Source organism: Hippocampus comes, unplaced genomic scaffold, assembly GCF_001891065.2.
Source record: "Hippocampus comes isolate QL1 unplaced genomic scaffold, H_comes_QL1_v1.1 scaffold112, whole genome shotgun sequence".
Classification (NCBI taxonomy): domain Eukaryota; kingdom Metazoa; phylum Chordata; class Actinopteri; order Syngnathiformes; family Syngnathidae; genus Hippocampus; species Hippocampus comes.
In genome coordinates this window covers 2,577,045-2,602,513 of record NW_017805841.1, presented here as the reverse complement: position 1 = coordinate 2,602,513, position 25,469 = coordinate 2,577,045, and the positions used below count along the sequence as shown (strand labels likewise).

The following is a 25,469-nucleotide window of genomic DNA, read 5'->3' as shown; positions in this document are numbered from 1 at the left end:
TAGAAAAACATGCAAGGATGCAAAATCAAACACAGATAAAAGACAAAACACAATTTACATGTCAATATGGCAATATTATAAATTACTGCTTACTTTATTGAGTTACAAACATAATATAATGGGAGAAATAAAACATACAAAATAAAGATGATAAAGATAATGCATGCATATGAAATCACACAATAGATAGATAGATAGACCTAATTGTGCCATACATAAACCAAAGATTATGCATTATAAGTCCAAGTATTAAAATGGAGAACAACAGCATGCAACACAACTAATGGAATGATATTAAACGCGACAGAGAAGTACAGTATGTACAATAATATGTAACTAGCAGTGCTTATATGAACTACTGATGATTGAATAACACATACGATCACTCAACAGTAGCATGCATGACAAGCAAGTCCACAGTCAAGTTCTTGCAACGATCTCTGGTTCCATTTACCTTCACTGTCCGACATGGCACCTTGTAAGTCATCCATGATGAATGCGATATCTCGGTCATAGCCGCGAGTACGAGATTCTTCCCTCATGTGTTGTTGTACCTCTGGCAGGGAATGGCTTGAGCCAAACTGGTCCCTGGAGTCGGCAGAAATTGGGGGGAGAGGTCCAGCCGATGCCCGCGCCATACCCATTGGCTGACCCACCGGGCTCAGGGGGCTCTCTTCTTCAGAGTTTTGAGCCACAATGGGGATGCGTCCTCGGCTATGGCTTATAGGCAAACTGGTGGGCTTTGTTCTGGTCACACCAGGAGCAAATGCTGCGTCCAACACATCCACCTCAGTTTTAAGTCGTAGTGAAGAGCTGGAAAGGTCCCGTTTGATTGGTAGATCCAAGCCGTAGACAGAGGAGGGTCGAGAAGAAGGACGAGATGATGGTCTGGAACGGCTGCCACTTGGGTAGGTGCCATCATCCTGGGCAGATGTCCTAATAGTGGACCCAAGACCAAGAGATTGCCCCAGAGACCCAGCAAGATTAGATCCTAGTGAGGAACCCAAATACTTTTGCTGCTCAGATAAGTTCTTTCTCAGTCCAAATGTAATCTCATCCTGAAGTAGCCTTGCCCGAGAAGCCAGGTTGGTGACAGAGGAAGCTCCAGATCCCATGTAGCTTCCAAAGTCAGGCTCCAAATCCCGACTCTCCTGAATGGGGGAAAATTTGGTCATGGCCTTTTGGTCTATTAAAGCCTTTTTATTCTTCATCTGTTTCTGGTAAAGCACCGCAGCTGGGAGTTGTTTTGCAGCCTGCTTCTCAAGTGTGAGCCTTCCGATGCTATATTTTTCACCTTTAGGGAAATGGCGAAAGCTGCTATCGCCGGACAGATACTGGGGAAGGCCCAAGCCTGATATATGTTCTAGTCCTTCAGTTCCTCTCCGGAATTCCTGCTTGATCTGTTGCTTAAGTAGCTTTAACTCATAGGGCTCCTCCATACTGTCTTCTTGAAGTTGGGATTGGCCTAAAAAATCTGCTACCTATTGGGGGGAAAAAGGGGAATTTAAGTACAACAGAAAATAAAGTGGAGAAAGAGTTCACAAAGGTGATTATGAAGACAAATGATGGAGGTGTACCTCTGTGCGTCTGACCTCTGCTGCCCTAATTAGTCTGTCTGCCTTGGATAGCTCTTTATCAGGGAGGTTAAATCCAGAACCCAGGCAAGTGGAACCCAATCCTGTGGACCCCTTGGTGAGTTCCCCTATGTCCTCAATTAGCACATAGTTCCTGGCATGGTGGTGGTCGATGTCAGCGTAGAAAGAATCCGCAGAGATGCTTGACATGGGACTAGAGGCCATGCTCCTCTCTTCGAGCCCTAGCCTCAAATCCAAGCTGCCATACTTGCCTCCGAGATGAGCCACACCAAAGCCGCTTTCTGAGGAGGTCGGCACAATGATTAGAGGCTGGTTACGTATGACCTCATAGTTAGTGGCGATTTTGGGCTCTAAATCGGACAGGTTGGTTTGACGCTGCTTTCCTTGTAAGAGCAGAGCATGCTGGTAGCTGCTTGTCTGATCCTGACCATGGGAGAGGGATAGGGTTGAGACATGTTGGTACGGAGAAACCTGTTGATGGTAAACGGACTGAGGTTCAAACAGATTATGTTGGGTAAAATGGCTTGTGGTTTGCGTCTGTGGAACATACTGGCCGTAATGAGAGTAGGGACTTGTGAGTGTGTTATACTGGGAATCAGCTTCTGTCTGCGGGGGTATGAACTGATCAAACTCTGATTGCGGCGCTGTGCGTGGCCTCTCCAGACAGTCACTACGGTCATCTCTAATGTTGCTAACCTCACTGTCTGACATGTAATCTCTTTCTTCTGCCACCCCCTGGAGATAGGCCCTCTCTCTCTTCTCTCGCTCTTTCAGCAGGACCTCCTTTCGCCGATTGATACCCATCTCCAGGTACCTGCAATGATAAGGTATCACCATTCATCATCTTATCTTTAATTCAGGAAAATTTCTTTGAAACTTTGAAAGTACCAAATGTCATGGGTTCTCACACAAATACCTTACACTATGTGCGAGTTTGGAGTGGTCTCACAGACTGATGTCAAGGTAGCCTTTTAGCCCATAAACTAGCAAGGTAAGTGTAGGCATCATGCAGATGGATTAGGGAGGATGATTGCAAAAGAGGGATGAGAGCAATTGTATGAATCAAAATTATGGATGACAACCATAATCTTTTAATGGACTGTGTCACAGGCTATGCAAAAGCAAACGCTGTTTAATCTACAGCATCTCACCGTAGTTTTGCATCAATTTCCTTTTCCTCTTCGTCCAGTTCAGCCTGTTTCTTGCGTAGTTTTGAAGATTCCCTCTCTACCATATCAAGCTCTTTGTCAATATCCTGCAGGATCTTGGCCCGGGCCATTGTAGTACTACGAGCAAGCCGACGGCGGGCAGAGTTGGTGCTGTAGCCTGAGCGTCCCATCAGTGGATCATCCTCAGGAGGTGGGTCTGGGAGTGTTCGTTTGACCTTCTTACCTGTGCCGGAGGGGGAGCCTCGCCCCTAGAACATGTGGAAAAATAATGAATTGACCAATATATGAATCAGGATTGCTTAATGTATTATTCAAATTAACTTTGTAACTTACTGAATATGTGTCCTCATAGTAGACGCCCATCCTGTCTTCTGTGGCAGGACTCAGAGATTTAGGATCAGAGAAAGACTTCTGACCAGGCTTCAACCGAGGGCAAGAGGAAAATCTGCTTGGGTCAGCAGTCAGCATTCTCTGTCCTCCAACTGATGTGTCATGCGATAGAGGGGGCACTGACGTATAGAAACCTCTCGACCTCGCCGTGGCATCAGTTGTGAGGTGTGAGCTGTAACCCACCTCAATGGGTGTATGCCTTCTGTCTGAATCTGTCTGACAGCTCAGACTGCCTCCTCTTTGAGAGCTTTCAGGAGCTGAGATGTGTTTGATTATTTCCACCTTGGTGTCCATCTGGACTTTAGGTCTTTTGATAGATCCAGAGTGGTCAGTTTGAACAGATATCTCAGCAACTGTCTGGATAGCAATGCTGGACACCTTTGAACTGTGTTTTCCTTCACTGCTGTGTTTTCGGGAGCGTCGTCGAGACTTTGCAGGAGCATCCCATTCATCTTGGTCCTCATCATCACTCTGAGCTGAGCTATCAATGTTTCTTTTGTTCTTCTTTCGTCTTCCAGGATGCGGTTTTTCAGCTGAGTCTTCATCGTCTGTTTGTACTCCACTGTCAATTATTTTTTTTCCTGTGTCCTGATCGTCTTGAAGCCGTTTCGCTATATTATGCTGGTCCTCACTTTCCTCTAACTGTTTTCCAACAGTCGGGCCTGAAGACTCATCTTTGACAGGCCAGTATTGTCCACTGTCCCCTACTCCTGCATACTTGGCCTCAAGGAGGTTTGCTGTGGTAGCTTTGCTACCATAGTGCTCATCTAACTGGCGCTGGAGTTGAAGCTGGAGTTGCTGGATTTGCTGCAATTGCTCTTTCTGCTGGGCATATGTCTCCTGCTGGGCTACCATATGAGCATGGTGTTCTTCTTCTTGCTGCATGAGAAGCTGTTGTTTCAGAGCCTGGAGCTCTTCAAGCTCTTGTTGCACCATAAACTGCTCCTGTTCGCGATAGCGCTGGATCTCCTGTCTCTCCCACTCTAACTCCTCAGCTAGACAGAGCTGTTTAAGTTTCTCTAGCTCGAGAAACTCCCTCTCCATCTGGTACTGAGCCATTTTAGTGCTGTCTAAGCCAGGGAATATTGGAGAAGAGGCTAATGCATCTAGAGAAGCTGCGAGTGCTTCCAATGTGGCATCTGAGTACATTTCTGGATAGCCTGTTATGATGTCAGCCAACGCTGTGGGCAGAAGTTCTTTTGGTAGCCCTGGGTCATAGGGAACAATTTGACCTTGGTCTGTGGTAGGGATGAAGCCAAACTGTTGGGGCAAAGACTGATTCTGGATTGTTTGTGTGGGCACCAAGGTGGTGCTAAAGATGGAGCCGGGTTGTGTGGTAACTGCATATGTTGATGGAACTGGGGCTGAGACAGAGGAGTAAACTATTCCATCTGAAGTTCTTAGAGCACTACAGACACCAAACGCAGTGAGTGAGTCCTGAGAAGATGGAGAAGGAGTCACCCCAGCAAAATCTGCAGTAGCTTTGATAGTGTAGTCTAGAGCTTTACCTGCCATAACAAATCAGGGGGAGAGTTTTTACTCTTTGAAATACACACCATTTTTCAAATTGTCACTTGTCTACGAATGAAAGGCCAATTAATCTGGATTTGAAACATGTTCATGCACATGCATATTTGAAGTCATTTTGGCTAACAAGATGCAAAGCCAAAATATTGCGGGAGCACACACAGGCAAACGCATGCATCTGTATGAAGAAAAGGGAGAAAAAAAATCACACACAGTTAATGAAACAATACACTTAAAAGAAGAGCAACAGGATGCAAAAATAAAAAGTGACTGAATATTGATCCGATTTGTCATACAAAAGAAATGTCACGATACTCACCAGTAGAAAGTTTGGAGGCAGTGAGGTCTATGGCTCCATCTGTACATCCATTGAGGTAGTCATAGTCTTTGTTGGGATCATAAGGAAAGAGTCCTACCTCTTTGAGGCTGGCATCAGATATTAATGCTTTTTCACCATTCATGCCTGTGCTGCCATACTGTCTCGCACCATCATACTGATGGTTGGCATCTCCGTGGTCCAAACGGTTGTCAGGCTGAGTTGTGGCAGGCGGTTGTGTTCTACAACTTCCAGTAAAAGGTAATTTGTATATGACATCACAGCATACACTTCTTCTACCAGCTGTGAGGTCAACTGGTGTCCCATCATCCTCAACAATAGAGGTTATTACTTCAGGACTTGTTCCGGATAAAGCTACCATAGACCTCACTGGTCTGTAGTTGGACAGATCCATGGCACCTGTTGCCTCCAAAGATAGAACACTGTTGATATCTGTTGAGGCAGGAGTAACTGATTGTTTGCCTCCTCTGACGAGTGATCCATATGAGAGATTAATTGGTATGTCTTGAGCTGTGGATGGTATAGCAGCGATGACAGGTTGGGCATTCACTGGTCTGTATACAATTTGTGCGACAGGTTCGCATGGTTTGTATGTGGTGAGCGGCAGAGGTAAGGATGTCACAGGCCCGTGCAAGTCTAGCGGTTTCTCTGCTGGAGACTTGCTGTATGAAGCAATGGTGGCTGTGCATGTGACAATTGTGATGCTATCAGTTACTACAGCCAGTGTGGTTGCAGGGACAACCTCAACACTAAGATTTACTATTTCTGGCTGAACTGCTGTGATTTGACGCACAGAATCATTGGATGACTGTCGATATAACTCAGGTGGAGTCAAATCCATGCCTTGCTCAGTCATCTTCGCACCAACCTTCATGGTGCGTAAATCCATAACATCCCCATGATGGATTAGCTTTTCATTTTGCTGAAGTTGGTATTTTCTTTCATCTGATTTTATGGTGGCAGCTATGCTGGTTGGAGTATGCTGTGGAAGCCTTTCATGGACAACAGACACCGTTGTTCTCTGGACCTCTGTGGTGACAACTTGAGTGACTAAGTTCGGCTGTATTTCAGCAGGCGGGCCTGTCGTTGAAACTGAAGAAGAGTACTTGTGACTCAAACTTGAGACAACCTTCTCAGGTCCCCGAATCTCTTGGCTCTCAATGGACTCTTGCTGAATTTTAGTGATGGTGATCGGCGCAACAGGTCCACCAGGTAGGATGTCCTGTACGGCAGGTGTTGAGGTTCTCCTTGCATACGCCTCTGTGCTTATTATCTCAAGTGGGTGCTCATAGTCAGATGAATACGTAAATAGCTGTGGGGGTTCAACTGGAGGAAATGAATCTGTTCTGTTATGCACACAACCAGGAATATCTTTTTCAGCTGGCATGCTTATTACTAAGGGCTGCTGCATTGTTTTTGCGGCAGCAAAAGCCCCAGTGTTGACAACCTGGGGAGACATTTCATAATCTGTAGCAAAGGTAATCATTTCACTTGTGCTGTATGGTGGTTTTCCTGTGGATGATATCGATGTCCTTCTTTCACTTGAAGTTTGTTCAGTTGTAACTTCACGGGGGATTGAAACTACCATCTGAGATTGTATCATAGATGACATTGGCGCTTGTCTCACAACAGCCTCCATTGATGCAATATGCATAGGGTCTGGTGGTAATGCAATGACCTCAAGTGGAGGTGTTGAACATGGCATGACTGACATTTGAAGTGTGGCGTAGACTTCAGGCGTGTAAGTACCAGGAGGCTCCTCTGGCTGTGAGATCACATGTGACTCATTTGCAGGAGTAGGTATTGCAGGAGCTGGTGCAACCTCTTGATGCATCCGAGGTAAAGTTGGTATATCTGGTATTGTAACGACATAATCCTTTTGTGGTTGTATCACAGATGGTTGAGGGATTCTCGAACCGGCTGCAGAATAGGGATGAGTTGTTGCAGGAAGATGTTGACTCATTGCCATTGGTGACCTCGGTGCTGTCTCTGTGATAATGGTTTCACTAGCCATTTCTGGTTGTGCGTTTCTTATTTCAATTTCATGTTGTGAACGAAGAGCATTGGCGTATACGGTGCACGTATTTTCTTGGGCAGTTAGTTCATCGGAAGCTAATCTGGGCTCTAACACTATTGAGACATGTGTCACAGGCTGTTGGATTGGCAGTGTTTGTCGTTGCGCCACGGGAACTTCAGCATCAGCTAAAATCTCTTGTGAAAGTGCTTTGCCTCTTGAGACTATTTTTGGATGTTGAGTGACATCGGAGTCAGATTGTGATGTTGCAAGTGCTTTACTCTGTGCAGTTATTGCTGAAGTCCCAATGATGTTTTCTTGCATTGTTGTTGATGACAAGGGCTGATAAACGGCTTGCTGTTGCTGCATTACCACAGGGGTATATGGCTTCATTATTGGGTCTGCTACAATGTGGGCCTCAATTGGTATTTCCTGATCAGGGTATGTCACACAGTAATCCCTTTCAGGCTGCACTTTAGAAACCACAGTATTATTGGGTGCCACTTCTTCTAATGGAACAGTTGAAGCTATGGATATTGGGGGTGGATGCCTTATGGCTGGTACAGATGCTCTCCTTACAGTGGCCAGTGCTGAAAATGTTTCACTGGGTGTTTTCTGCTCTGAAGGGGTTGTTCGAACCCCTGGCCCTTTTGTAGCTGGTATAGATCCCCGTCTTATTGGTGCCTGCACTGTTATCACTTCTGTTGGAGAGCCAGGCTCAGATGGCAAAGTTATTACGACATATGTTTTCAAACATTTGGCATGTCTGGGAGATAACGGCGACTTAGGAGATGTTGCCCCTGACTTACTCTCCACAGGTCGAGTCAAGCTAAGTGACAGGGCATTTGGAGGTGCTTTGGTCCTAGGCAGCGTTGCAGCTTTTGGTGCAACAACAGGAGGTGGTTTGACACTTTCTCCTGGCTTGTGGCTGAAAACTAGTCCAGCTGGAATTATTACAGGCTTAGGCGGTATTGGTGGAGGAGCCTTGGAGGAAGGACTAGTGCCAGCTGTTGTAACAGAAACCTGGAATCCTGCTGCTGAAGCAGGAACTGGTGGCTTTGGATAAATAGTGGGCTTTGGTAAAGTGGAAGGGGGTGGTGGAAGTGTCTCAGCTAAAGGTATTTCTCCCATTTCTAAAACGTTAGTTCCCACAAAAGGTTTAGATGGGAGTGGTGGAACAGCTGAGACCATGGTAAATGGTAATGTTGAATATGTGGTTGTACTCTTAACCACATTGTGTGTGACTGTTTGGCTAATAGGTGCCTCAGATGCAGAAGAAGATTGTGTGCTGTCTTGAGGAGTTTGGCAAATCCGAGACATGTTTTCCACACTTGGCACTATGATGACCACATGCCCTGCTCTCGTTGGGGTCACTATTTGAGCTACAGCCACATCATCTGGTTTCATATCTTCCATTCGTGGCTGTATATCTACAACTACAGACTGCATTGGCTGGGCTGCAACTGTGGCTCCTGCAGTGATGGTGGACGTCACAGTAGTGGAGACATGCTGAGCACCCCTGATCGGTAGCCGCACTCCACCTTGCTCAGGTAGTGAAACTGATGTTGACCGAGGTGGAGGGGGAGGTGGGACTTTCTTTTTGACTATAGTAGTTGATGGGATGGATACAGGGATCATTGATGTGGTAGTTGGTTGGACTGAGTGTACAACATTCGGTTGTGCCGGGGCTGTGATTGTTGTGACTGTTGAGACTGACGTAGATGTTTGTATTGATAATGGAGATGTAGATGAAACTACATCTGGCATCTGGACAATTACTGGCTCATGGTATGGTACAGGAGTGACAGTGGAAGTAGCTACAAGAGCAGGAGATGGAACAGATCCTTGAATAATCCTTGGAGCTGGTGACTCAGTAAATTGAGCCCTCGGCTTGGCTGTGACAGTGACATGTTCTGGTCTTGAAGCTGACGCCTGTAGCACCGATGGAACCTCAGTGGGCATTTGAGAGGGAGATGAAACCAAGTCTGGCATTTCAACTATAACTGGAGGAGGAGTCTCCCCTGAGGCTGAGATTGAAGGTACAGGAACAGATGACTTAGCTTGGACCGGTTCGGCTGAATCAGCTTTTGATGGATCAGACACCACATCTGGAATTGCTACTATAACTGCAGAGCATTCTCTAGAAGATACTTCACCTTTAGTGGACATAAGTGGTGAAGACTCACGTGGGGTTTGAGTTAAGAAATAACTTGTAGGTGTAGACAAAGGAGTTGAGTCTGATGATTGAGGTGTTTGAGCTTGGTAGGAGGATGAAGAGGTGGCATTAGATTCCATGCTGGAATCAGGTGAGGCCGGTGAAGTTGGTGGTGACTGTGGCGATACAGGGGAAGGTGTAGTGGTCAGTTCTGGGGCTGATATTGGAGTTGGAATAGGTTTTGCTTCTGGGATTTCACAGACCACAGAGATCGGTTCCATTTCAGCTTTCTCAGACAAAGGTGGGCTTATAGATTGATCGTCTTTATTTTCAGAATCATCACTTGGGGTAATGTCCGATGAAATGCCAACACCATACTCATCTGGTAGACTGTCATCCTCTTCCTCCCCTGATGAACACTGTGTAATTTTGAGGTCAGGTATGGGGAAAAGTGCCTTTCTAAGTGCAGGATCAAGAGGTACCATTGGTCGAACAAAACCTATAGAGCCAGATGTCATGCTCGGAACAACGTTCACCTCAGTTCGTTTTGGAGGTTCACTGGGGCGTGGTGGTGCTGGTCGTTTTTTCTTCTTGACTGGAGCTTCATCAGAAGCTCTGCCACTTTCAGGCGTCATGCTTTCTCCAGTGTGTGATATGGCTTCCGTGGGTATGATTATAACACAGGTCTCCGGTTCTGGAGAACAGATAGATGAGCCAGATTCCAATGCTGTTTGGGCCTGCTTAAACTCTTGTTCGATCATCATCAATTCCCTCTTTTTTTCCATCATCTCTTCATAAACCTCCTCTGGAGACCTGAGTTTCTTCAAATGTTCAGAACTGACTTCCTGTTTCGGTTCGATGTCTTGAAAGCTTGTCATCATTATCTCAGGTTCCTCAACCAAGGATTCATAAAGATAGTCCTCAATTGACATGCCACCATAAAGTGGCTCCACACCTGGAGGACTGTCACCTGGGATAGCTTTGGCCTTCTGGAGAATGTCTTCATATGCTTCTTCTGCACTCTTTAATGATTTTAAGATGGTTTCCTTCTCTTCAAATGTCTCAGATGGAGTGTATGGTATCACTGTTGGAGAAGGTTTGCCTCCTCTCTGGACAGCCTGTCTTGCTTCTGGCTCTGATTGAATGCTGGCCAAGTACTCAGAGCCAGATGTTTTACCGGTGTCATCCCTTACCGCGACTGGTCTAAGATCCTCTGCAGAGGAAGTACCTTGATTTGGTGACAATTGGCCATGCACGTTAAGTTGGCTCTTTTCTCTGCGAGATTTCTCTTCCTCCGAGGAGTCTTCGATGGTGGGGAGTTGCTGGGTCGCATGCCTGTGTTTACCCTTGCGATACTGTTTGTCCCCGCTAATCCTCTTGTGACTTGTACTGCTATCACTGTCATCCTCCAGCGATGATGCAGACGTAGGTGACGACCCTGGAGTGAAGCTCGAGGCATGCACGCTAGATGAGCCCTTTGACAGAGATTCAGTAATGCTCTCTACCTCTTCATCAGTGCTTTGTCTATGTCTGATGACCGGAATAGCTTTCTTTAAAGTTGCGGTAGGAATTGTATCATTTTTTGTTGCCTCGCTCGTCATTAGAGGGGATTTGGTCCATATTAGCGAGCCTTCATTATCTGTGCTGCCTTTGCTTGAGAGTGATTTGCGTTTCATGGAGGCATTATCAAGCCCAGCTTTCTTGACAACTTCCTCATTGGACAATTTCCTTTCTTTTTCATCCTCTGAGAGAGACATTTCCTCTTTGCCGCCCATACCAAGGATCTGACTGCGGATGAAGTCTTCATCTTCTACAGATGAGTCAGCACTTTCCGTTTTGATCTCTTCACTGATAGATGACACACTGGTCACCTTCAGCCTCCTCCTTTGAACCTCAGGGGAAGGGGAAGGTGTGAAATCACTCCCGCTGCTCTCTTCCATTGCTGTGAAACTAAGTCGCCTTTTCTCACTTCCAACAGCCTCCTTAACTAGTAGGATTTTCTCTTGTTCTGTGTCATTTTTAGTCACACTGCACACCCCCTGCTCCATATTTAGTTCCTCTGATAAGGGTAAAATATGAGGTTGAGCGTCTTCTTCAGCTTTAGAGGTTGCCTTGGGAAATGCCTTGGGCACAACTTGGTTCTCAAATTCAGCTTGCGATTTTTCCAATTTTAAAGGCTCTATGGCTGCATCTCCCACCTAAAATAGAAGAACAAAAAAGAAACGGTTAAATCAAATCACTTGTGAAAAATGATTATTTTTGGCAATGGTAAACACAGTCATGCATGCAAAAACAAACTATTCTTACGTTCATGGACAAATCCTTGGTAGGTTCTAATTGTGGCTTTGGAGAGAGGGCGACATTAGTGTTCATTTCAGTTGGCATTTCAACAACTTTATGGCTGTCAGTTGGTGTCAATTGTGTGACTTCTGATGGTTCTTGAGCCTGTTCATGAACCTGGTTTTCATCATTTAGTATTTTGACAGCAATCTGCTCTGATGAGAGCAACCTTGTTTCATCTGTTGAAACTTCAGCTGTTATTTCTGATTTTGATGTTTGGGGAATTTCTTTCCCACTTGCCTCTGCTTTCTGTAATTCTTCTTTTCTCTCAACTGTTGCACTTTTGGAAACATCTATGCTTGGCAATGTAGGCCCAGAGACCACCACTGGTTGAACAGGTTCTGCTGCAGGTTCAACTAAATGCTTGGTTTCCTCTTCAACAGGTATAACCTTCACTGCTTTGGGTACAATTGAAGACTCATGTTCCACCTTTGTCGAAGTTACCAACACTTGGGATTCCTCTTTTGTTGTTGGAACCGTCTTGGTGGAGGACGTCATGTTAGGTGGTTTTTTAATAATGTCTGCAGACTCCGCCTTCGCAGAGGCTGACTTGGGCTCTATATTTTTGGTAACAAGTATGGCTTGATTCCCTTGTGGTGCCGATATAGGTGAAGGTTGAGGGATTTTCCCTGAGTCTTCCAGTTGTCCCAACAAAGCCTTCTGCGTGTGGCAGTTGAGACACAACCACTGTTTCTGGAATAAAACATAAACACAGCATATTGCACCATCACTAAAATGCATCATTAGCTACTTGTGTCACTTATACATACTGTATGTGAGAGAACATCCTTCAGTGCTCACAAAGGTCTGGAGAGTTATCTCATAACAATCAAATCAACAATCAAATGGGCTTCACTGTGAGCTGAAATATCTAACATTAATTCAAGGCTATATACACTATTGGACTGTATAGATATGAAAGCTTTGATTAGTGATTGCCCGCTGCTACTGCCAAAGAGGGTGGCAAGTGTACTATTGATTTTCTGGCAGACTTTCCTTTGGCACAATTGGAGATGCTTGGCTTTCCGCATCCCAGACAGAGCACAACTCTATAACTCCTGCCCGCCGTGTACACACGCGCACATGCACACACACAGTGTTGGCCTACTGATCTCTAATAGACAGAGAGTGCTTTGCTAAAAAAAAAGAAGAAGAAAAAAAATAAAATGCTAGTTTCTTTAATACAGTTACTATTGAGGGCAATACAATGTCAGGCATATAAACCCAAAGAATAGAGGCTATAAGTTATTCAGCTAATTAAAATACATAGCATTGCAGATGATAAAAGCAATGTAAACATGGAGACCTTTGCAATATTTGCCTACAAACAGTCAGAAAGTCTCAATGGATTAACTTGTTTATTTAAAAAAAAAAAAAAAAACCCTAATAACATCAACTTTAACTTCCTACTGAGCACAGTGGTTGGGTGGAGAGCTACAATGGCCATAAGTGAGACAAAGCGTCTTAATGAGCTCAAGACAGCCTTTAACATTCCATCCACATTGTACATGCATCAGTTTAGTTTTACTTTATTCAACAATACAGTCAAAAATAGCTACAGGCTGACAGCCAATGCGATGCATATAAGGTTTATAGCTAGTGCTAAACCGAGTGGTCCAGACTAATCCTAGAAAGGCAAGTTAAAAATACACTCTCCAATAAAGGAGTCTCCTCGAACTCAAACACAATTAATCTGTTTCTCAAGGCTAGCATGGACATTGCCACCTGGATATAACAGCAAGTGGAATTTCCTCTTCTATAATGAGCACACATTGAATACGGAACCATTGTTGTCCAAAGGTAAATGAAAACCTTTAGCTGAGTTTAATCTTTCCATCGTCCTCACAGTCAAAAGCTTGACACACGTGCGCCCTACTTATCAGGACAGCAGTCACTTTGCAGGCTATTTGTTGGCATGGGCTGAAGTACAAAGAGCAATCAAAAGGATCAAATGGAGAGGCGCGCTCCCGGCACTCACATCTTTCAAGCCTTTCAACCCTCTAACCTACTACCAAAGCCATGCTCTTTCCTGTTATAAAATAAGCGACTTCTCCTATTTGGGCGTATTCAGGCAGTTTTGAGAAGGGGTACAAAGCATCTCGATGGTACACAGATCATCCATACAGCCCCACTCTGTCTGAGGCTTTCCCCTCTCTGGTGACTGCAATATGACAATTACGTAATTATGGAATTCAATTTTAGGGTTAGTCACTGTTTACAATATCCGGAATATGTATCTTGGAGGACAATAACCACATAAACAAATGTGTCTGCAACGTGGGGGGAAGCCAGAGTACAGAAGTACATCCACACCGTCGCTGAGTGGGAACCGATCCCACGATCCCCGCACACAACTCAGACGTGTGTACCACTACACCATCAGTGACGAGAGAAGAACATGCAAACTCAAAAACACAAATTTGATCGTGATGCAAACCACAAGTTCATCATGCTGCCCTAATGTTTTGGGATTGTTAGAATTTGACTGTTCCTGATTTATTTCCCAAGTACATCAAATGATGATCATTGTGTTTACTAGCATTCATTTTTCTCAGAAAAACATTACATCTGAACATGAAAGATTGAATATGGAAAACACAGCAAGTGGCAATCTGCAGTCTGCGAAATGAATGTAGTCACAAAGTTGGTACATGCCCACCCACAGAGAATAAAAAAAGAAATTGAAGAATTACGTGCTAACACTGATCCAAGCAATAGAGCAGATGGCTCGAGAGGAAATCTCTCCTGCTCTAACGTGATGGCGTCTTTGACGTAATCTGCCTCATGTCTGCTTTATTGGCATATCACATGACTTTGCCAACTCAAATCTGTCACGGGGTTTGGCAACTACGCCCCCGCTGTAGTCTCTGCTCTGACATCAGATCCCATCTCGCTAATGCTCTTGCACAACAGCCTTAATAGAGTTTATGTGTTTTCTGGGCCTGCTGAAGACATGAGCGATATTTCTGTATGTAATGCGAGCACTTGAATGGTCTGGACATCTTACACACAATGGCGGAAACTATCTCCCGGTGTCACTCAAAAATGCAAACAGACATAAAGGAAAAATATTATGTATTTTTGTCCAGTTCCCAGGTGTCTGAAAAGCAACTTTTTTTTTCATCAGACTTTCCCAAGGGGGGGAAAACATACAGAGCACTTTACAGCCTATTTTTGTAGCCTGAAATTAGAATATTTTGAGCAGGTTGGGTGGGCGGTGCATAATGCATGTGGCTGCTACTTGCAAGGAATACAAATAAAAGACAGTGACTGACTATAATGTTTATAGTAGTACTTATAGGTTACTAAATGTTCAGTCAGGTCATAATGTTGCATACTAATAAGTCAGAGAGGTCCTTGCAGTTATTGCACTTACCTCTCCTGTATGAGGCATGGGGTTAAATCCACAGAGGTTACACACAAGGATCTTGCATTCAGTACAAGTGTTGGAATTGGGATGTTCCTTGGAGGCCACATGGAGTTCAACCTTACAGAGCGGACAGGTAGATATGTCCGCTTTGTGAATATCTGCTTTGGGGCCTCCTGCTACTTCTGTGGCTTCGAATGACTTCGTCTCTACTTTAGACTGGGTCGTTGAGGCAGGTTTGGCTTGTTGAGGCGCTTGTGGTTTTGGTGCAGCCTTTGCAGGGGGCATCTTCGGAGAGACTGTAGGAGTAGTTTTAGTCTCATCTTGAACAGCAGATGTAATCAATGTAGAGGCTGAGCTAAAAATAGAGGAGCCAAAACCGAACATTTTGCCAGTAACACTCTCAGCAGACTTTGCAGCAGGAGCAGGTTGCGTTTTAGGGGCACCAAATCCAAAGAACCCCCCAGACTCCTTTGCAGACACAGCTGTTTGTGGTGTGGATTTGACAGGAGTTGGGGATTTAGAAGGCTGTTGAGGTGGTTTTCCATCTGCCGGTTTTGCTGCAACGGCCTTTACCTCTGGTTTTGGAGTTTGAGAAACATCGCCAGAGTCCCTCCTTGCAGACACAGCCGTTGGTGTGGAAATGACAGGAAGATTTGGGGATTTCGAAAGCTTTTGAGATGTTTTTTCTTTTGCTTGTTTTGCAGCAACTTCCTTGACTTCTGCGTTTGGGGTTATAGAATCATCTGCCTCTTGCTTTGCCACATCCTGAGCCCTTCCTTGGTGACTACCTGAAGGGTCTTTTGGCTTTGGCATTGTACCTTGTTGCAATGAATCAGTATTTTTTGGTGTTAGTTCCTGGGGAGCCTTATTGTCCATTTGATTGCCCTCTTTTTTTATTAACATCAGTTTCTCTGGCTGGACAACTGTATCCTTTTGTTCTGATGTTGAGGGAGAAATCTTGACTGGTGAGAGCTGGGGTTTCATTGCAGAAGAACTTGTGGGCTCAGAGTCTCCAAGTGCTCTCTTCATCTGACAATTCAGACAGAGCCATTCTTGTGCCTTTAAAAAAAGAAAAACATTAAGAGTTTGGTAACACAAGCTAGCAATGATATTTCAGGATAAACAATGTTTACAGCATGCAACCCATTACAGCTGACTTGAGGGCAAGAGGTGGAATCTATCCGGGATTGTTTGTCAGTTAATCACAGGCAGCCATTCACACTCACATGCATTCCCATACCACTCCACCATCAGTGACCACTGCTGGTGAGCTACTAAAATGTGTGTTTATGTAAATCAGATTTACCTCTGATACGTTGGGCATTGGATTAAACCCACACTGATTGCAGACAGTCATTTTGCATTTTGTACAGGTGTTGAACTCGGGAGCCCCTTTGCCATCCATCTTAAGCTGTACCTTACAGAGTGGGCAGGTGGACTCAGTTGCTTTTGGAGTTTGTTGAGTGTCAGGTGCCTTGGTGCCTGGAGCTTTAGCAGCTTTATCTTGTATATCTGATTGAGTTGTTTTAACCTGTGGTTTGTCCACTCTTTCTCCCTCTGTTTTCTGGGGAGTTGGTGCTTTGGTGTTTTTTGAAGGAAACATTTTAGGAGAGGCAGGTGGTGTCGTCTTAGGCGAGGCATGCATGGAGGTCTTGCGTGTCGTTGGTGGTGTCGTTTTAGTCTCATCTTGAATTGCTGAGTTTATCAAACTGGATGCTGAATTCAAGAAGGATGACCCAAAGCCAAACATCTTCCCACTCACAGATTCAGCAGATTTGGGTGTAGTAGGTTGCATTTTAGGGCCACCAAAACCAAAGAAGCCTCCAGATTCCTGTTTTGCAGGTTGAGATGTTGGTGCAGATCTGGCTGGAGATTTCACACCTTTTGCAGGTTGTTGCTGTGCTATTTTTGCTGCCTCTAGTGCTGTTGGGGCAGCAACCTTTACAGAAGTGGTCTCTGTTTCTGGAGGCTCTTTCTGGGCTAATCCAGGTTGTACTTGAGGGGTGTTTTCATGTAAACCAGACGTAACATCGGTTTTCTTGATTGCAGGAGGACCACTTTTTTCAGGTAATAAAGCAGTTGCGGGTGTTGACTTCTCGGTGGGTTCAGCAGGGGATTCACTTTCTTTGGTTGTGACAACACCGACAAACTCATTGTTGGACGGAATGGCTTTAGGTGTCATAGTATCCACCTGAGAAGATGGTATTGCCAATTCTTTCTCCACTGTGGTTGGTGGCATTTCTTTGCTCGGTGATGGTTGAGATTTTATAAGTGGTAGCCCTAGAGGCTCAGAAGCCCCAAGTGCCCTCTGCATCTGACAGTTGAGACACAGCCATTCTTTTCCCTGACAACACAAAATAGATGTAATTATTGGCATTTTAAACAACAAATGTGATCCATTGCATGCAAAAGATATAACTTACTTCTGCTTTGTTTGGCATAGGACTAAATCCACATTTGTTGCAGACTGTGGTTTTACATCCAGTGCATGTGTTGTAATTGGGTAAATCCTTGGAGTCCACATTAAGTTCAACCTTACAAAGAGGACAATAAGGTTGTGTCGCTTTGGGAACATTTTGAGAGTTTTCTACTTTTGAAGGTTCTTGTGGACCTTGGATTGCTTTCTTGACTTGAGTTTGAGGTTGTTCTGATATCTTTTCTTCAAATGACTTCATGGATGTTTTGAGCGGTGAGACAGCAGGGCTTGCCTTGACTGGTAAAATCTGAGCTGCTGACACTATATCTGAGCTTTGTGCAGGGGCAGACATTTTACGAGAACTTGGCGGTGTCGTGCGGGGTTCCTCTCGAACAGCAGAGGTTATTAAAGAGGACGCTGAACTGAAGAGTGTTGAACCAAATCCCATCATTCTCCCAGTCACTGCTTCGGCTGTTTTTGAGACACCTTCCTGAGGTTTTTTGTCATTAATTCCTTTTCCGGGAGTTGATTGGACTGTTGAGGGAACCGATTTGGTAAGTACATTTTCAACAAGGTTAGGCTCCTTGTTTGGGAGTTTGACAAGGTCTTTATGATCAGCAATTGTGACTACTCGATCCACCAACTGTGCTGCCCTTCCCTGCACTTGCTTATCTGACGTCTCAGTTGTTGCAAGGGCGCTCAATATAGGATGATCGTCTTTCTGCCTCAGCGAGAACTCAACATTTGTCCGGGGAGGAGGAGCTTGATCAGTCAGTGGTATATCAGCAAGTAAACCTTCAATTGGCTTCTCTTGAGCTGAAGATGCCAATGAGATTTGGACCTCCTTCGTCGGTGGCAGAACAGTTGTAATATCTTTCGTTGGAACTGAGACAGTGCCTGAGCTTTCTTCTTTCTCTGGTAATGTTATTGGTATTGGTTTTACCTTCTGGTTTTTGTCCGGCACATCTGCTTTCTGTGTTAAAATTGTATCTTTCATTCGATTTGCGGTTGCAGCAGCTGGTGTCTCTTTCTTGGGTGATGGCAGAGGTTTCATTAATGGAGGCTCCACTGTGTCTGCAGCTGAGAGAGCTCTTTGCATTTGGCATGTCAGACACAACCACTCTTTTTTCTACAACACAAGCAAGAAATTCACAAATAATAAGTGTCCTTTTACTTGCCATTCGAAAACCTCATTTATCGATCTGAATGTGTAGTATATGTATGTGACTGCAATACTTACATGCAATCTTTACTCACCTCTGATACATTTGGCATAGGGTTAAATCCACACTGCTTACAAACAGTAATCTTGCAATTGGTGCAGGTGTCATAGTTTAGTAGATCTTGGGACCCAACGTTGAGTTGAACCTTACAAAGCGGACAGGTGGACTGGGCAACCTTTTGAGATGTATCCTCTTTGGTTTGTTCAGATGAAATTGTTTTAGTCATCTGAGTTTGGTCCCGCTTCAACTTGTCTTCCTTCTTTTGGACAGAAGAGGGTTGACTCTGTTTCATGGGGGACATCTTGGGTGAAACTGGTGGAGTTGAGTTGATCAAACTGGAAGCACTACTGAAAATAGAAGATCCGAAGCCAAACATTTTTCCGGTCACAGACTCTGCAGGCTTGGAAGTGTCTGGTTGGGTTTTACTGCCACCAAAACCCAAAAATCCTCCAGACTCTGCAGCATTGCTTTCTTTACGCTCAGCTTGACGGGTCTGGCCTGGTGATGTTCCGACACGTGGTATGTTTTGAGGGTCCTGTGGCCTCATTTTAACAGGAGGTGCAATGTTGTCTTTTAGATCATCTGGCTTGTTAGCAGCCGAAGAAGCTGAAGTAAGATTTGCTGTCCCAGCTGTTGGTTGTTTTTGAGGTGAGACTGGTGTCAGTCTCACTTTCTTTTCGGGTTCGGCTGTGCTTCTGATATCTTTTGCGAGTACTTGAGACTTGTTAGTGACAGCTTCTGAGGGGTTGCTCACACCTAGAGCACGCTGCATTTGGCAGGTGAGACACAGCCACTCTTCAACCTAAAAAAAGTAAGGTTATTCCAATTACATATGTAAGTTCAATTCCAAGATTTTACAAGCTAAGTAGACATACAAGTCAAGTCATGGGTAAGCTTGATTAAAGGAATGATTCCAAGATTTTTTCGAAAAGTAATCATGTTTTTATCATTTTACAGTACATATAAAAAGATATAGTTTTACCTTAGTTTCATTTGGCATAGGGTTAAACCCGCACTGATTACATACAGTGTTTTTGCATTCAGTGCAGGTATTGGAGTTAGCTTGGTGAAGTTCAGCTTTACAGAGCAGACAAGTAGAACCTGGTTTGACAGCTGACTTGGTTGCTTCTACAGCCATTGGAGGTTTTGGTGTGTCATTATCTCCTCTAGTTGGACCTGATAGCGGTCCTGTTCCCAACTGTGTTGACTCCAATGACTTCTTCTGTGGCTCCAGATTCTGACAATTATCAGATTTAAGCTCTTTTGCTGGGGACTTTTTGGGAGAAGCTGGCGGTGTCGTCTTGGGCTGATCTTGAACAGCTGACGATATTAATGTAGATGCCGAGTGGAAGATTGATGAGCCGAGTCCAAACATCTTTCCTGACACTGAGTTTGTTGGCTTCTCTGCATCCGGCCTTGATTTTGCAGCACCCAACCCAAAAGAAACTCCTGTTTCTTGCTGCTTTGCTGCAGTGGCATTGCTCTGCTTGCACGCAGGTTGGCTTGTCTGATCTGGCGGTTTCTCTGGAATGGGCTTCTCATTTTTCTGTTGTGTTTTCGCATCAGGTGCTGGGCTAACCAACGTCAGTGGTGTAGTGGAAGCTTCGGGTTTGTTTGATGTAACTAAAACTGTGGATGACTTTTGTTGTGGGGTCTCAGCAACAGTTGGATTTGCCTTTATTTGAGATGTAATTGGTTTGGAGATGTCTGTTGACTTGATCATAGCTGGAACTTGTTCTTGTTTTTGAGAAGCTGGTTGCTCAGATGCTTCGAGTGCTCTTTTCATCTGACAGGTAAGACACAGCCATTCCTTTTTCTAAAATAAAACAAACATGGATCAACCAATTTCAAATACATACATAATTTACATTTACATACAAAATTACCTTTCCAATGGGCAGTGGATTAAATCCGCATTTGTCACAGACATTGGTATTACACTCGGAGCAGTTACTATAATTTGGAGGTTCCTTCGAGCCAATGTTTAATTTGAGATGACATAGTGGACAGCTCTCCTGGTGTACTTTAGGTTGGGTGTGGGACACTATGGCTGCTTTTGTTGGCTGTGATGAAACTTTATCCTGCTTGCTCTGATTTGATTCTTCATTTTTCTTGGTTTCCTGAGAAAGACTTGTGAGTCCTTTCGGTGGCACTTTATTGGGAGAAGCTATTGGTGAACTTTTGGGAGAAACCTTGGGCGCAGCTGCCATCTTTGGAGAGACCTGCACTGGAGCTGACATCTTGCGAGAGCTTGGCGGTGTCGTGCGTGACTCGTCCTGAACCGCTGATGAGATCAAAGTGGATGCCGAGCTGAAAATCGAAGAGCCAAAACCAAACATCTTCCCAGTTATTGAGTCAGTTGTTTTGGAACCATCGGAAGTGGTTTTAGGGCCACTCAAGCCAGACTTGTCGGATGACTCTTTCTGGGAATCGGAATTGACTTTGTTCTGTTTTGGTCCAGAATGAGGGGTATGGTCTGATGGCTTCTGAAAAGAGCCAGACTTCATTTGAGGTTCCTGGTCAGAAACTGGAGTACCCTCTTTGCTCTGATCTGGTTCTTTAGCAGTTACGGATGGGATCTTCTGTGGAAGACTTGGTACAAAACCCTCATTCTTCTTATCGGGTGCTGCAGTCTGTGTTTTTGGAAGCTCATCATTTAATACGTCTGTCTTAGTTGTTTCGACTTGATTTGAAACAGTTGTCTTCTGAGGTATGGACGATGGAGGCAGTTTATTTACAGCCGTGGGGGACTTCATTGGAGGTTCAGATACATGCAGAGCTCTTTGCATCTGACAGTTCAAACACAGCCATTCTTTTACCTAAAAAAAAGACCAAGAATAAGAATTGCAAATATTTAAATGAATTGCATATTATTGTCCAATGATGACAAGCATTAATCTTCTGTCTATCTGTATTCTATAGCCCTTGTCTTTATTAACGTTAGATGTAAATGGAGCCGATCCCAGCTGACTTCGGATGAGAGACACTTAGGACTGATTGACAGTTAATTACAGGGTACAGCCAGACAGACCGCTGGACAATTTAGACCAGGGATGGTCAACTTAAATGATGGTTGGGGGCTCTTTTTTCATCAGTGCTACGGGGGTCCACATAGGACCACTCACTTCCTAACCAAATGTATGGCAAAAAGGCATTTTAAATATGGACAAAATATGTGCCGAGAAATTGTAAAAACAAATGTACCCCCCCCCCCAAAAAAAAGCCTATCCCAGCTGTCTTCAGGCAGTAGGCGGGGGCACACCCTGAACCGTTTGCCATCCAATCACAGGGCACACAGAGACGAACAAACATTCGCGCTCACACCAAGGGACAATTTAGTGTATTCCATTAGCCTGCTATGCATGTTTTTTGGAATGTGGGAGGAAACCGGAGTACCCGGAGAAAACCACGCAGGTCCAGGGAGAACATGCAAACTCCACACAGGAAGGTCGGAGTCGGGATTGAACCCATGATCTCTGCACTCTCTCTCTCTCTCTCTCTCTCTCTCTCTCTCTCTCTCTCTCTCTCTCTCTGTCTGTCTGTCTGTCTGTCTCTCTCTCATCAACAAAAAATAGTCTGCAAAAATGGTCAAAACCTTGAGCAAGCATTTTCCCTGAAAAACGGGAGGGTTTTCCCACCACAAAAACAAATAGAAAAACAATTTAAAAATGAAAAAAATATTTGGAAAAAAAATCTCGAATAGGTGAATACCAAACTTCAAGGTCCACAGTAGTGGAGGAAACATGTTAATAATTTCCCCCAATTACTTTATTAAATCGTGATATTAAATTGATTACCTTTGACAGATTTGGCACTGGACTGAATCCACACTGGTTACAAATGGTGTTTTTGCATTCTGTGCATTTGTTGTAGTTGGGAGGAGCCTTTGAGCCAAAATTAAGTTTTGCCTTACAAAGCGGGCAAGTAGCTTGGCCTTCTTTAAATAATGCTTGGGAGATGGTCACCTCCTTTGAATGATCTGACGGAGGTTTAGATGGTAACACTGTAGATGGCTTGGACTCTTGTTTCTTCATCGGTTCTTTCTCCTGAGCAAGAAGTGATTTGGTCACCTTTCCGGCAGGCATTTTTGGGGAGAGTGGGGGTGTTTTTTTGGGCTCCTCATGGCCTGCTGCGTTGATTAAAGTGGATGCTGAGCTGAAGATTGAGGAGCCAAAGCTAAACATTTTCCCACCAATTGAGTCAGTGGACTTTACTGCATCAGACTGTAGTTTAGGACTACGGGACTCTTCTTGTGCCTTAGAGGACTCATTATTCTGCTTTAGCTCAGATATAATTGTTGCTTCTGGGTGCTTTTGAGGGCCTTTCTTCTGGTTTTGCGATAGATCTTTTGGATCCGAAGCTGGAGTTTTCTGGTTTGCAACGTCCGTCTTTGCAGATTCTTTCGCAGGTACCTCCTTCACTTTGGACTCAGGAGGTGTTGGGTCGTCTTTTGTTTGAGATTTATGCTGCGTTTCCTTTTTGGGGACAGTCACAGACCCAGGAGCTTTGTTTGGCGAGGCCCCTGGTTTTATCATCGGCATTCCCGGAGGCTCTGATGCTCCGAGGGCACGTTGCATCTGACAGTTGAGGCATAACCACTCTTTCACCTATACAAGAGCAGTGTTTGTTAAAAACGCAAGAGCACAAATAAACAAAATACATTGTCTTACCTCCTTCACATTTGGCACAGGGTTAAATCCACATTGGTTGCAGACCGTGTTTTTACACTCTGTACAGGTGTTGTAGTTGGGGGGATCTTTCGAGCTAAAATTGAGTTGTGATTTACAGACAGGACAGGATGACTGAGGAGGTTTCGAAATAACAAGGGGAGCGGATACTTTCTTCAATGGTTCTGATGAAAGCTTGTCTCCTTTCAGCTGCTGGCTTTGTTCTGTTTTCTCTTCTGGTTGTGGGCTCTTCAGAGATGGAGACTCTTTAGAAGTAGGCATCTTGGGAGAAGCCAGTGTAGGTGTCGGCTTTGGTTCCTCTTGCACAGCAGAGGACATCAAAGTGGAGGCAGAGCTGAATATGGAGGAACCAAATCCAAACATCTTTCCCGTCATTGAGTCGGCAGGCTTAGTCGCATCAGGCCGCTTTTTAGGACTGCCGAAACCAAAGAAACCCCCTGACTCTTGCTGTGGAGCTTCAGTGGCGTTGCCCTGTTTTTGTAACTGCTCAGTTTTTTTCTGCAGATCTGCCTTCACGTTGTCCTGCTGTGCTTTCTGAGGAGGAGCTGAGCTGGCCTGTTTCTGACTGTCTTGTGCTTTAACAGCTTCAGCCTTGCATGACTGTGCAGGAGTCGTTTGCGGTACATGCTGTCCGGGTGTCCTTTTCGACGGGGAATTGGGAAGTTTGGGAGATTCGATTCCTTTCGTCGCACGTTTCACTTGGCAGTTCAAACAAAGCCACTCCTTGCCCTTAAACAACACACAAGATAAAGGTTATTTTTCTTCCATGAAGCCCGATTTACACCAAGCAGTTCAGTTCAGTCCATCAGTATTGATGTTCTCTTTTGGGTTGCGGTTGGCCCTGGAGTTAATCTCAAATGACTTTGGGCAAGAGATGAGGTACACTTGTCATCTCTTGCTTGCAAGACAAACAATAATTCCCACCTTTGGGCAATTTAGAGTCCCCAATGAACCTATCCTCCTTATTGTTATAAAGAAAAAAAAAATCCAGAGTACCCAGAGGGAATCCACGCGGGAATAGGGAGCACAGGCAAACTCCATAAAGGATGGCCTCAAACCTCAGACCACTCCAATGGAAGGCTGACATGCTAATCTCCCGTCCCGGTCAACAAGAAACATGGCTTCCAGTCTTCCTTCCAACTTATTAAATGTCACTTTTGCTTTTGTCCCATTACTTTAATTCCATAATAACATACACTAAGAAGGTGAACTGTTCTCTCTCAATCAGTCAACTAGCAGCAGAGTAACGACGCATACCAAAGCATACCACACGGACACGTACGACAACAAAGGGACACTGAAAAGTTTGATATTTTGGCAAATTTTTCAGAATGGAAACACAGCAGTATGAACGGAACATACAATAAAAACGAAAGAGAGACAACTACACACACACACACACACACACACACACACACACACACACGCACACACACAAGATTTCCAATTCTGAACAAAACATATTTTACTTCAGGAACATAATGGGTATGAGTGTCATTTACAAGACAATAAAAACATTTAATTTGATTTTGAGAAATGCAATTTAGGTGAGAAGAATAATCGATAACTGGGGAGGTAATGTTTTCTTGTTATGTTTTTTTTTTTTTTTTTTTTTACAGAGCATTTTTATAGCTCGAGTCGACTGCACATCATTGTTACAGGGTGAAGCAGCAGCCTTCGGGTGTCGTTGGCAAGCTTGTCCTTACGAACTGTACGTTGTGCATTGAATTACAGTGTCGAGTGTCAGGTCTTTTGTGCTTCAGACTGCCAGTAAGATGCCTTATCCATTTCCTTCAATGTTTGCTCGCTTGCCTCCATAGTACAAGCCTGCGAGGTGTGGATGTGTATTTTTAGCATGGAGCAAACATCTGATGTCTGCTTTTAAGCAGAGTTTAAGATATGTTCCAGAAGTTGAACTAGAATTAAATATTAGTCATCAATGACATGGCAGAATAATAATGATTTTGCAATTGGTGAGCCAATCCCCTTTAACCAATGTCAGGTCAAGGAGACACACAATTGTGAAGTTCACTGCAGTCAGATTCAGTGAGACTTGACCAGCAACTGTAAATAAAACCAGAGTGACTCCATTCACTTCGAAAAAAAAAAGCAATTTGCTCTCCATTAGTGACACGAAATCAGGGTTGGGCAAAATTCTGTTGTCAAGGGCCATTTTTGATGTTCACTGCTGACAGATGAACATGGTCAATCAAAGATGAGGTTAATATATATATATATATATATA

The 25,469-nt window shown here is 44.3% G+C and overlaps 1 protein-coding gene across 7 annotated transcripts in view; it reads right to left on the bottom strand.

The window, feature by feature from the left end:
• pclob (piccolo presynaptic cytomatrix protein b) overlaps positions 1 to 25,469 on the bottom strand; it is a 54,085-nt gene that overhangs the window by 18,636 nt on the left and 9,980 nt on the right. For 6 of the 7 annotated variants that reach the window (XM_019888321.1, XM_019888324.1, XM_019888322.1 and 3 more), the window contains exons 3-16: positions 23,207 to 23,953; positions 22,334 to 23,143; positions 20,423 to 21,355; positions 19,519 to 20,352; positions 18,571 to 19,338; positions 17,321 to 18,442; positions 16,204 to 17,241; positions 14,904 to 15,956; positions 11,495 to 12,220; positions 5,001 to 11,385; positions 3,098 to 4,662; positions 2,747 to 3,012; positions 1,578 to 2,409; positions 455 to 1,481 (exon numbers count right to left, since the gene is read on the bottom strand). In XM_019888321.1, the coding sequence (XP_019743880.1) occupies positions 455 to 1,481; positions 1,578 to 2,409; positions 2,747 to 3,012; positions 3,098 to 4,662; positions 5,001 to 11,385; positions 11,495 to 12,220; positions 14,904 to 15,956; positions 16,204 to 17,241; positions 17,321 to 18,442; positions 18,571 to 19,338; positions 19,519 to 20,352; positions 20,423 to 21,355; positions 22,334 to 23,143; positions 23,207 to 23,953 (18,106 nt within the window). Of the gene's footprint in view, positions 1 to 454; positions 1,482 to 1,577; positions 2,410 to 2,746; positions 3,013 to 3,097; positions 4,663 to 5,000; positions 11,386 to 11,494; positions 12,221 to 14,903; positions 15,957 to 16,203; positions 17,242 to 17,320; positions 18,443 to 18,570; positions 19,339 to 19,518; positions 20,353 to 20,422; positions 21,356 to 22,333; positions 23,144 to 23,206; positions 23,954 to 25,469 lie in introns of those variants that run through there. The other variant, XM_019888327.1, reaches the window with a different exon arrangement.